This window comes from Oryzias latipes, chromosome 15 (assembly GCF_002234675.1).
Source record: "Oryzias latipes chromosome 15, ASM223467v1".
Taxonomy (NCBI): Eukaryota; Metazoa; Chordata; class Actinopteri; order Beloniformes; family Adrianichthyidae; genus Oryzias; species Oryzias latipes.
The window spans coordinates 25015593-25028714 of record NC_019873.2 but is presented as its reverse complement, the minus strand read 5'-3'; the positions used below and the strand labels follow the sequence as shown (position 1 = coordinate 25028714).

The following is a 13122-nucleotide window of genomic DNA, read 5'->3' as shown; positions in this document are numbered from 1 at the left end:
TGTAGTTTGATTAATAAAGCAATGTGATCTATTACAACAGTTTCATTTGCCGTCCACTTTTTTTTAATGCTTTTAAATAGATAACAATGACAACAAGTTGGTGTCCAGCTTAGAACTTTAGTGCAACAGTTTCCAAAACTCCGCATGTTTTCATATGTAACAGCTATATTTTAAGTGACTTTTTTTCTTTCTTTTTTTTTTTTTACTTTTTCCATATTTCTTTTTTCAGTTAATGTGCTACAACATCCTAAATGAACCCCAAAGGTAAGCCTAATAATACAGGGAAAAAAGCATTCTAGACCAAACAGTATTACATACTGTTGACTTACAACCAACTCATCCACCCAATCAGAGATCTCTAAAACTGCCTGTCAGCAAGGTGAATGCACTTGTAAGTCCTTCCTTCCTAGGATCTCATTAGCATCTCCCATACTGTGAGGAATGAAGATGTCAACAGCTGGCTGCAGCAAAGTCATGGCTCTTAGCTGTGTTTATGCTCATTGTGTGATTTCCCAGTCAGCCAACAGGACTCTTGCTATCCCATAAATATTTGTTCTCCAAATTTATTACCAAAAAAAGTACTAACTGCAGCAAAACGATTGCATGAGATAGTCACAATACTGCTAGCTCCTTATCTGATACTTTTCCTGGATGCACGTGTGCTGCCAGAGGCTTGGTCTTTCTCTATTAGCATTCTGGTGTGTTTTGACCCGTGTGCTGTCTGCTGGGTCCTGGTCAAGGTCGGATCAAACCTGGCAACCTCCAGTTACAAGGAAGTCTCTTGAACCATTTGACCAAGGTGCCAAACCGAATCTTCAACATTACTGTCATGCCATTGCTTAGGTTGGAGTGCTGATTCAAGAAATCTAGACTCCAAACAATTACTTGCAAAGATTTCAAACCTTTTTTTTAGATTTGAGATATTTTGCCAGGTTTTAAAAAGTTTTAACTTATCTCTGTGCCACACCTTTCTAACCTTTTCTCAACATTAGTACAGTCAAGAATTGTGTGTCTCATAAAGAGCTAGAAATTAGGAATTTATTACATTGACTTATTAAATAAGTCAAAATACATTTGCTTCATACTTTTGACTGTAGAAAAACATGATTTAAAACTTAAATTGCACTTTAATTTTTGGTTCAACTTTAGGTATGTAATCATAAAGTAAAAAAAAAATGTTGAAAAGTTAGACTGACATTGTCATTATTTTGGAAACAAAAATGTAGATTTATGTTCTAAGATTAAGTGCTAGTTTGAGATCTTGGGAGGATTTATTTAGATGGGCAAACTTGTACTTAGATTCTCATTTTTGCTTTCCTTTTGTTCTAGTTTTTTTGTCGCTGTTATCAAAATGAACATATATAGGGCCATATTTCCCGTCTTGAATGCTTGTACTCCTTGTTTTTTTTGATATATTATTTTAAGATTTCCAGTTGAATAAAAATGATTTGCTGAGTGTACAAATAATTTGGGTACATTCTAGTGATTTTCTTCTGATGATTAGTGTTCTTTTTCTATATTTAGACTACCTCTTTATGTAGTGGGAAAAAAGTGATCAAAGCAGTTGGGAGATTCAGAAGTTGTCTATTCAAGTTTAGAGATTGAAGAACTTTTTTTTAAGTTTTCCCAACTGATTTACAGCCAAAATAATGGAAGATAAAATAAAGGTATGAATTAAAAATACATGAGGCTGTGTTAGTGTGCTTTTTTTTTCACTTAACAAGAATAACCTCCAAAAAAGTGGATAAATGAAGTGCCATTCACACAGTGAGTACTCATTTTGTTTATAAAAAGAATGTACACAGCCTGTATACTATACTGGAACATCATAAATCAGAAGGAATTTGTTACTCTACAAAGTGGGTGCAACTGCAAAATATGTAAACAAAACTGCAACCCATGTTTTCAAAAAAATTATCTGTATTCTAAAGGGGGTTTGGCTTATCTAAACTCCTCTACACAACTTTTGAGAAACATTTCTTTAAGCAACAATCAAATTTTTTATTTTTTTCTACTTTTTATGCAAGTGATTTCCTGTTTTTAAGTGCAAAGATTTAGAAGTTTAGCTAACAGAAGCAGAGTTGACCATGCCACTAACAACTACAACTATGCATGGGTGGCAGACAAGTTGCACCACTTAGGTATCACATGTCTGTCTTAAGTTGCAATGCAACCCCCCCCCCCCCCGTTCTTGCAAATCACATGCAATGGGCTATTCTTCAGTCAGCAGTAAAGATTTGTCCCCCTTTTCTCCAAATATCAAGTTCAAGCCGCTAAAGACTCCTTGAGCACAAACGTGTCCACACACTACCTTATGTGGTAAAGTAGACAGCAAGACTGCAGCACCATCTGCTCTCAGCCTGCATCGATTTCAATTGTAAATTGACCACAGTGGCAGTGGAGGCATTATGTCACAGCTTGGGGAAGGAGCAGGCTGGAGCACTTAAGTTTCTCTCCATCATTTACTCCGCCACGATAAGTCAACAGTGCAGCACCACAATGTCCAAAGGTGTTTCACTGCGCCGCCGCTGATTGGCTGGGTTGTTATATTTGCTTTATTTAATAATTACGCATCAACGAAGTAACTAATCCTTCCCATGTCTTGTCTTTGCTGTGAACAAGTAATGCAGCGGCGACAGGACGTGTTTCCCTGCTGCTCCGCGGCTTTTATAAATCAAAAAAGCGCCTGTCCAGAATGCGTGCGTCCCAGAGCGGACAAGTTGAACGGACCAAGGAGGAACGACTTTAGAACATTTGACTTTAATGCAAAGCGATTAAATCATTAAAAAAAAAAAACAATAAAAAAACGACATTACCAAGAGAGTTTTCTGTGCGTAAAAAAGCGCAGTCTAATTAATCCAAATACATGGAGGGGGCTGTTAGATGTTTGAAACTTATAAGTACTTACAGTTGCTGATAAAGTTTCATTTGGGGAGAAAAACTGCAAAAAAAAGGCAAAAGAAAAAGACATAATCCGTGCGTGATAAAGATCAGTGCGGCTCCGGATTCCGGGACTTGGAAATAAAAGTCACAGTGGGATCGCCTCCTCGGTCGCGGTCCTTATTAGTTGCACGGAGTGGCCCTCCCACTCTGTCATTATTACTGAAATGCAATGACAGAGACTTCAGCAAACAAGAAGACAGACTCAGGGGAAGCTTTCATAGAAATGAGGGGGAAATTATGTCCAGAGGCAGCTCAAACAAACTATCTTTTCAACAGGACAGGTGCGGGAAATAAAATACCGTTTGATGCTTTGTGATTTTTATCAAACGCTGTGGAGAAAGGCCCACATCATCATGCCCATTTGGATGCCTTAAGGTGCATATTTGGAACAAAATTTGCAAAAGAGAAGTCGAAAGGTAAACACAAAAGGCGTTCACAACCTTATTATTTTTTTTACTTTCCCCCCCTCTTTTGAAGTCTATTGTGGCTCCAGGGGCAAAGAAATTACACTCTTTTATGAGCCTAAGTCTGAAATGATTTGACATGATAAAGGGACAGCTTTAAGCCGCACAGACAGCCCTCCTTCTACAACATAGGCCACTCAATCCACATAGCCTACTATTTTAGTCAGAAGAGGCAAATGCCATGCTGCAATACTATACTCCTATATGGAAGCCAACAACTTCAACATTCTGTGTTGTGGTGTCTGTCTGTCTGTCTGTCTGTCTGTCTGTCTGTCTGTCTGTCTGTCTGTCTGTCTGTCTGTCTGTCTGTCTGTCTGTCTGTCTGTCTGTCTGTCTGTCTGTCTGTCTGTCTGTCTCCAGTGCAGGTTTGCAAAGTTCATTAGAGCCTCTTCTGCACACATTTTATCGCCAATTTTTTAATCAAAATATGTTTTAAAGTAATCATATAGAAATTTAATTAATTAATTTAAAGATGTTTTAAATGTCGAGCCTTCCTTACAAACCTGTTTTTTTAGATGAAAATGTTATATTGGGACAACATATTTTGAGGGGACAACTGATTGTACAATGGTTTTGTCTTAAATTGAACAAAAAAGCCTTTTGGTTTGTTTGGATTTCAGTTGAATTTGATCTAAACAGGTTAGGTTTGTCAGAACATAAACAATAAAATTGTTGTGGTGTGAAAAGGTAGATTTTTCTGATGTTTTTTTTTTATTTTTATTTTTTGTGGTGGTACATCTTCAGGCCATGATGGAAATTACTTCAGGTAAAAATTGGAGTTGTGCTGCTGCTAAAGTGGTCAGTTCCATTCAACCTCCACACTGTGATGTCAGTCCACTTCCTTTTTAAGGCATGTTGTCGTTTCTCCTAAGCCTTTGTTTTTAGTGTTTTTTGTTTTTCTTCTTTTAAATTTTAACAGCTGGTACTAAATGTGTGTCTTCTTTACATTGGCACAAACAGCACAGTTACAGTTGATTACATTCAAAAACACAAATATATATATATATATATATATATATTTTATTTAACTTGTTTTGTCCAACAACTGAGCAAACAGATGAGGGCTGAAGGCCTTTTGTGTTGGACAGGTTTTACTATTACAAAAAGAGGTTATATACCAGAGTGTAAATTTGTACAAACCCCTTTTTGTTTTGTTTTTTATTATTTTTTATTTATTTGTTACATTTAGTGTGTGTGGGGAGGGGGTAGAAGAGAATAAAAGGAGAGAGGGGGAGAAAATGGGGGATACAAGCGCCGATTTGAATAGGTTATTTTAAGCTGTGTAACAATTATACCAGATCTAGACAAATATTTGGGTTTAACCGTCATCACAAATAAATAAAACAGCATATGTGTCATTTGAAAATGTAAAAACATTTCTCTGCCTCTTGATAACATCTTATAAGAAAAACTATCATCGTTTTTTAGTAAATATTCTGTAATGTTATTTAATGTATAGGCAGGACAGCTTCTGTCTTCTGCAACTAAAACAAAAAAAAATACTAATAATTTTTAAGCTGTGTCTTTCTTTTGAAAACATTTTTAAATTAAAAACTGGAAAAACTCAATATTCATGCAGAGTTTCATAAGGGCCACTACAAATGTTTTCATAGTATCTTTTGCAAACACTGAAAACATATACAACAGAAGAGAAGTGCTAAGCCACAGAAGGTAGATTCTAGCTGTGAGACATTACTTTTCAGTCCCTGGCATCCTCTAAACACTGCCTGAAAAATCCTTCAAAACATCAGCCATCATTTGCACTTTTAAGAAATCTCCAGTGCCTGTAATTTCGCAGGACTTAGTCAATATTGCTTTTGAAAGCTAAAGCACTCTCCCTTTGAAAAAGAGGTAGTAACGTATGATTAAATATGGAAAATCCAGATAACAGCTTTGGCCAATCATTAAAAGAAACTTGGTGATTTTGTAAATATACTTTTTCATGTGGTGCTTCTATTCTTGTAAGATTCTGCTTGTACATGCTTATCTCTTTTGTGAAGGTGGAAAGCTGATCTGTGCTTTATATCAAAAAGACACCAAGAGAAATGATCTTACATTTGTGATAATAACCAGTATTAAACCAATATTGGCTTAGCTCTCTCATATTAACATAAACACACAAACCCACAATGGCAAAACAGTGGGATATGTGCTCTAATCCACACAAAAACTTGATGTTTGCAAACTTTGCACTGCTTTACAATGAGGAGTATTAGTGCACTGGAGCTTACAAAGAGCGACATACAATTGCAGCGCTCTGTCCTTTGAGTTCAAGAGCTTTTGTGTTTCTGCATGTGTAACATCCCATTTTACTGGATATTCACTTTCATAACCTCAGCAAACAGTTCTGTCCTGGCAAGCAGAGGTTTGCTCTAAACGCAAACAGAATTCTAAGCCCTTTTAACAAGATACACACTTCACTACGATGGTTGAAAGGCTTTTGAGGCAAAACACCTGTCTGTCTCATCAGCATGACACACCAAACTGACAATTGACCAGATGAAGAATTCACATTATGCATGATGACACATTCATTGATGTTTTCCTTTCATGTTTGCCTAAAAAGAAGATAGAAGTTATTAAGCAGCTGCTTATGAAAGCACAAAAACAAAAGTTTAAAATAATATGAGGAAAGGGTGGTGGTGGTGTGTGTGTGTGGGGGGGGGGGGGGGGGGGGGTCACTTTGGCATATTGTTGCTATTGCATGAAGGATTTAAAGACCCACTCCAATCATCTTTCGGTCAAGTGTAAACGTTTTCCTTTTAGTTTTTTAGTATGTATTGTGATGATGTTTAACCAAAAATTCTGAAAACCTGTACTTTTTTTCTGGTTCAGTGGAAATTAACCTCTGACCTGTTGGTCTGGAGCAAGCCCGCCCCTCTTCCTCTCCCTGAAGCTGATAACACTCTGTTTTCCTGCTAGCTTCCAGCCCTTCATGCCTCCAACCTATTAGTGGTGAAACAAAAATAGTGAACAGTATTTGCGCTGTACAGTTTTGAGCCAGATGTCAGCTCGGATGAGGAAAGCAAAGATGCACCCGGATCTAGCCGTCTACCATTGAATGTATCAGAACAGGGAGCTAATGGCCCGCCCAGCTTATTTTCTACGTCAAAAATAAACCCCGTTTCAAACCTAATTTTTCTGTCTATTCCTGATTCACAACAGATCAAATAAAGAAATACTCAGAAATGCAATTTAAGCCTTTTTTATTTTTATTACATATGTCGTCCATTGTCATAAAATACCTTAAGACCGTGTTAAAAACACAAAAAACACTGTTTTCATTGGAGTGGGTCTTTAAAGAACAATGACTCATCCACACCTTGATAAAAAAAAAAATACATGTTTGCTATTTTTAAAAAAACGTGATGTTTTGTATTAAATGTTAACTAGTTGACTTTACTTCAGAGGCCAAAAGCACACAAATTGGTTAAAGAGGGTCTCTCTGTGTTCTTTGTTATTTTTTTATTGGAAGTGTGATTTATTTAAATTTACGCAAACTAACGTCTGAGTGAGGATGAACAATTGTTCTCCTTGACTCTCCAGTTTTTGTCAGTAAAGTCCATTTGTGTCCGGTCTGTGGTATTTGTTGCTAAATTGAAGTTGTCCAGCCTGACAGAGCATGTTAAAGCAGCCATCCAGTTGGGCAGCAGAGCAGCTGGTCTGCTCCCAGTGGGATCTGAGGCTGAACTGAAATTGGACAACACTTGTGCTCACAGGGGAACTTTGTTTTCACCATTTAGAGCTTTTAAGTCTCTCCTAACACATAAAAGGGTTTGCATTACTTTAGTTTAAGTTTGTTCAAGCCCAGCTAGCTGAAAACTTATTTAAGTTTAGTGGCTCATTCAGTTTATATGTTAAACCTGTGAGCTCTGGCTCACTGTGCTCTTTACTAATATTCAATGTTATATCGAAACTGTCACATTTACTTTTTTGGTAACACCAAACAACATGATATCATAAAAAAAATGGATCAAAGATGTGTAACATTAAAAGAAATTATGAACTTTTTTACCCTGGAAATGCACAAAAACATCTATTTTTAACCTCGGAGCTCAATGTTATAATTACATGCAGCCTAATGTTATATCAGTTTGATTAATGATTCAAATTGCTCCCAGAAGTGACCTATTTGCAACTTATAAAATGTGTTCCCAAGCTGGTGCAGACCTCAGTGACCCAAAATAAAAATAAAAAATAGGAATACAAAACAAGAATAAAGATTATAACAAGGATTCTCCTGTCTACAAGAATCAGTTTCTGAAATGTATCTAAAATATTTGACTACTTTGAGTTTAATTGCTAATTATAGTTGCAAAATCTGCAGTATTACATTCAAAATAAGGTTAAAGTCCACACAGATTAGAAAATGAAACAGAAGAAAACATTTGAAAATTATAATAAAAATATTCTTTTTGTCCAAAGACATACAGATAATAGGGTCTGACTCTTTATCATTTATTTAACAATTATAAATAAAACAAAATCTTTCGAAGACTGGCTTCTTTTATCTGAAATATTAAATGGACACAAATGATGACAAGGTAAGATTATAAAGAATAAAAGGCACCAGACATGCAGCTCCTCAGCATTGATGTTTGATTCTCAGAAGCCAAGATTTGAAAGTGAAGAGTGGCAAAAGTTGAACTTTATGCTTATATTTTAGCTTACTCAGCAAAGCTCTTTAAACTGCATAAAATTGCATTTTGACACATGGGAATAAAGTCCATAACTTAATGGATACTGCAATAACTTGAATGCAAATTTTATGTAAGAAATCAACAGCTGCATACATTTGCATCCTCACTACTTCATGAGTCACACAGCTCCTGTTTTGCAGCCAAACAAGATTCTGATATCGTGTCTCATCATGTCCAAGCTAAATACTGTGGTAAAGATAAAGGTATAGATGGGTGTTGCATTTGGCTTAATTTACAAAGGCTGCTATCTTCTTTACAGAAAATGTATGTCGTATAAGTCGTGCATTAGAAAGAGCATGAAAAGGCAACCATTTCCATCCACATAACCTTCAAAAGTCCTTTATTCTGAAAGAAAAGTCTGCATTAAGTATTCCTCCTGTGCCTGTGTAAATGGGTTTGGCACTCTGCTGATATCATAGTTTGTTGGCAAAATTGCAGAAGCAAAGTTTAATTGGGCTTTTTTGTCATCTGCCTAATATGCCACAGACAACTTACAGTATTTTTATGCATTCCTTTTTTTTAAAGCAAGCAGAAAATAAACACCAAAGCATAATGCATAACAAAGAACCACACTAGTGAATGAACTCAAAAAGACAATGTAAAATGTAGCTTTTAGGCACCAGGTTTTTGCTTACTTCACACTAAAAATACCTTTTGCTGGTGGAGTCTCCCTGCACTAAAAACATGGAATGTTTTGTTAAAAATGTGGACGTCTTAAACAATAATTTTTTATTTTAAATGACAAAAATATCATAGCCATGTGAAAAGAAAATTACTGTAGATGGAAAAATAACATCTAACAATGGGGCTGCACTTGCCCAACAGTGAGAAGACCCTGGTTATTTAGGATTTTTTTCAATACAAAAAAAGGCTACAATTTTCTAACTACGTTAAGAAAAAGATAAAAAAAAAAAAAAAAAACAACAACCTCCAAATAGATTTAAATAATGAAAATAATCACCTAAAATGAAGAAACAAACTTATATTGGAACAAATTACCACTAAAAGACATGTTGTTGGAGTTCTTTCGATTTGTTCCATGTTCTGCTCGGCTCTGAAATAGGAAATCATGAATGCTTTTTGCTTTGGGGTTAACTTACCATCCAAAAAACTGGAAAAGTCGTGGTGATAAATTGGAATTAGGGGACTGTTGCAAGAAACCTGCTTGAAAACATCAGGGTTCTGGTAAGAGTTTGAGTATGTGTAGAGCATTCACTAAAATTGAATGTGCCTTACTAAATAAACAAGCAAAAAAAGCAAACAACAGTGTCAACAAAAAACATTAAAAAATGAATTTTCTCCCACTGGGTAAAAAAACCCACATTTAAATAAAAACATTACAAAGACTTGTAATGTCTGGGGAAATGTTTGTTTCATTCATTCATTCATTCATTCATTCATTCATTCATTCATTCATTCATTCATTCATTCATTCACAGGTCTTTTTCTTTCTTTTTTTTTAGAGAGAGAGAGAGTATAGTACCGGTATACAGTCAGTATCTAACGATAACCAACAAAAACACGTCGGAAATTTCTGGCTTAAATTGCTTTTTTTTTTTTCTCTAAACGTTTGTACAAAACAATATAAAATACAAAATGTATGATGTCAAATGTAAGAATAAAACCCATTTCTCAATAAAAACAACATTGTTTTGACCTTTTGAAAATCTTAGCTATCAGAACCTTTCTGGCTAAAATTTCTTCTTTATTTATTTATTTTTTCCTTTCTGAAATATCGGGGTCATACCTAAACGCGGTGACGTCATGGGAGCACGTGGGTTTGTTGTTACAGGAAGTGAAGATGGCGGCGCAGTCGTTCCTCTCAGAGTCTGTCCTCGGGTGGTCAATTTTCTCCATCGTTCTTTTGGTAATCCGTCTTAAACACTTGTGTTTAGTTGATAAAGCGTCGGTGTTGCATAAAATTAAAGTGTCTCAATAAGCGAAGGCATCCCTTAATAATATGCCGTAATCCGCCTAGCTAGTATGTAAACGTCACTCACTGTGTTTAGCTAACTTTAGCCGTGACGCATAATGTGATTTGTTTCTTCTCTGAATTTTACATCATGATTGCGCTTTAATAGAAAGAAGAAGGGGCATGTGTTCCCTTTGTACTAACTACCCATGATTTAAATGATCTTTCAGCTAGCTGTCAGTGTCATTTACCTGTATTTCCGCTTGAAAACTGAGCTAAAAATAAATCAGTCACTTAAAAAATGTTTCTTGCGATAATAATCTCCATCGTTTCACCATCTTTTTTTCCCCTCAAATACAACACATTTGTGGCGATCTAGACCCTAGCGTTACACTTTGCTGCTTAGATTAATACCTTGGAGTTATATAAAAGGGTAATCCTGGACCTAATTTAGCTCCTTGTTGTACTTCTGCTATATCATCCACAAGCCTTTCAATAGAGGAATGGACCGCAGAACTTGCTTTGTTTATGCATCCATTTGTTTGTGGCGATCAGTTCTTTTAAAAGATCTAACTGAGGCGCAAAGTCTGCGCCAGGCATTACTTAGCAAAACAGGCTGTCTCAGCTTTAAAGCAGCTTGCCTGTAATTGTTTTATCTTATCTGTGAATATTGAGCGAGACAGAAAGAGGTGTCTTTATGTCTATTTCAATCGTTTTCTTTAGCTGTTCTTGGATCTCGTGTCTGGGCTTGCCTTTTTAAAGGCTTTCAGTGTTTCTCCTGTTAGATGATTTGTTTTTCTTCAGTGACAGAGTCTGTTTTTTATCCCTGAGATACACTTAGACAACTTCAAAACTCTGTTCCACACAAGTATAATCTCTTTAACCATCATTTTGAAATGATGTCTTGTCATATTTGAACAAGGTTGCTCATCTGGGATTGCAGTGTGACACAATAGCTCAGCTCTTTCACAAATCTCACTAACATTGCATTTTTTGTGCCTGCCACACTCCATTGTCCTAGTGGATTTATTTTGGTAGAATGTTAAATAAATCTTTGTATTTTATTAGCAGTGTTTTTGTAAAAAGCAGACATTAGTGATCCTAATCATGACTTTAAGTCATCTTACTCTTTTCCCAAAAAGCTCCATAAAGGGAAGCTATTTAGATGGAAGGCCTATCTTTGTCTTTTGACATATTTATTAAGACATTATTTAAAATGTAGAATCTTATACAACATGCAAATATTGGAAGTTTTCTAAACAAAAACAGGTTTTCACATTTCACAATTTTAGTAATCCATCACAGTATTTTCATGCTAAAGTTCATATTTTAAATTGCAGTTACCATATTGCAAGAGCTGAAGGGTGATAATTTAATAATTTTCTTTAAGGGATTAAACCCCAACTTGTTAATAGTTGAATTAATTTAAAGAGGCTTTTTTTGTTTAACCACAAAGGCCATTGTTTCTCTCTAAATGTCAAAGAAAGCAGCACAGATGTAAACAATTTTTTCCATGTGTTTTTACTTTACAAGACTTAAAGTGCAAATTTTTTGTTCATTAATGTTTTTTTTTAAATTGTTTTTCACATTTTTTTCTTTATTCTAATAAACTCATCTACCTAGATCTTAATGTGATCTAAAAGTAAGACAAATCAAAGTTTTTCTTCCTGTGCATTTTAAATATTGTACCAATTCTGTTAATTTGTGCAGCATTCACCTTTATTCCTCATAAGTTATTTATTTTCCCAGCATAGCATTAACCTGCCCTCTATTTGAATGTGTGTCACTAATATGATGTCGTGCCTCTTTCATTTTAATTCTTTGTGCTTTTTATTTTGTAGGCAATCCTAGCTTTCTGTTGGATCTACATTCGAAAGTTTCAAAGCCGTCAAGAGAGTGAAGTTGTTTCCACTATCACAGCGATATGTGCTCTGGCCATCGCTTTGATAACATCGGCACTCCTGCCTGTAGACATATTCCTTGTTTCATTCATGAAGCATCCAAATGGAACTTATAAGGTATTTGTTTTTTTATTTCTTTTTTCTAGAAGATGACTATATCCTCTTACTCTAGCACATGAAAAAGCTTCACAAAGGAAAGCGTTTTATAAAGTTCTCATCTGTGACCTATGCAGTTCCTTTTGAAATATTTAATTTTTCAGTACACACTATTTAAAATTTTAAAGTATTTTCTTGACTAAAAGATGAAAATACCTACAGTTTATGACCAAAAAAAATGTTATGTATATATTATTGTATATTTTCAATACAACAGTTTCCAAAAGGAAATGCCTTCTTGTGCTTTTTCCAAATCATTTTTCACACAATTCGTCTTGATTGAGTTGAAAAGCAATACCCTGGTGTGCATTTAAAAAAAACAAACAAGAAAATCCATGTACAGGTTAGTGCAATACTAATAGCAAAGGATCATGTAAACGCACGGCTCACATTTAAAAGGGCCTTAATCTCACTAAAGTAATATAATCTGAAAATTAATCTACAATCAACAATACTGATGAGAGAAACTCATTAAGTCATCTTAGACAAAATACAAGCCACGTCTATATAAAGCTGTTTAGTTCTGAATTCAACAAAGTGTAAATATTTTGTATCTGTCTTCATATCTGTTTCTTTTGCTGCTTATTTAAGAATTTCGTTTTTAAGATAAATGGACACATTTGTCAGTGCTGCTGTATCGTTATGAGGTCTATTTCTGGGTCTTCACTGGTTTCCTTCTTTTACTGTATTCCAGGAATGGGCAGCAAACAATGAGACAAGAGAGCAAATTGAAAATACTGTGTTGCATGGATATTACAGTAAGTGTCTGATCTTTCCAGCTTGTGTTTCTTTGAGGAGTCGGCTTTAGTTTGAAGTCAGATTTCGGCAGGCAGTGGTCTCTCATTTTAAGGCTTTCATGGATTAACTGTGACTAACAAAAGGATTCGGAGCAGCAAAAAAAAGGTCTATATCAATGTAGTTTAGTGTTTCATGTCTATAAAATGAACTGATAATACATCAGAATTTTAACTCTTGAGATTCGAATGACTTTCATTTTTCGGTGTTGCCAAACGTTGGTGCTGGTCCTCTTTGTGTCCTGCATCCTT

The 13122-nt window shown here is 35.3% G+C and overlaps 2 protein-coding genes across 4 annotated transcripts in view; one reads left to right on the top strand and one right to left on the bottom strand.

Moving 5' to 3' along the window:
• The window catches only part of col19a1 (collagen type XIX alpha 1 chain), a 116314-nt gene extending 113282 nt beyond the window's left edge, over positions 1–3032 (bottom strand). For all 3 annotated transcript variants that reach the window (XM_011484563.3, XM_023963613.1, XM_023963614.1), the window contains exon 1: positions 2909–3032. The gene's annotated coding sequence lies outside the window, so the exon portion shown is untranslated. The remainder of the gene's footprint in view (positions 1–2908) is intronic.
• Positions 3033–9849: 6817 nt separating this feature from the next.
• Positions 9850–13122, top strand: part of lmbrd1 (LMBR1 domain containing 1) — a 50984-nt gene continuing 47711 nt past the window's right edge. The window contains exons 1-3 of the mRNA XM_011484562.3: positions 9850–9974; positions 11861–12037; positions 12771–12834. Of these exons, the coding sequence (XP_011482864.1) occupies positions 9909–9974; positions 11861–12037; positions 12771–12834 (307 nt within the window). The 5' untranslated portion in view covers positions 9850–9908. The remainder of the gene's footprint in view (positions 9975–11860; positions 12038–12770; positions 12835–13122) is intronic.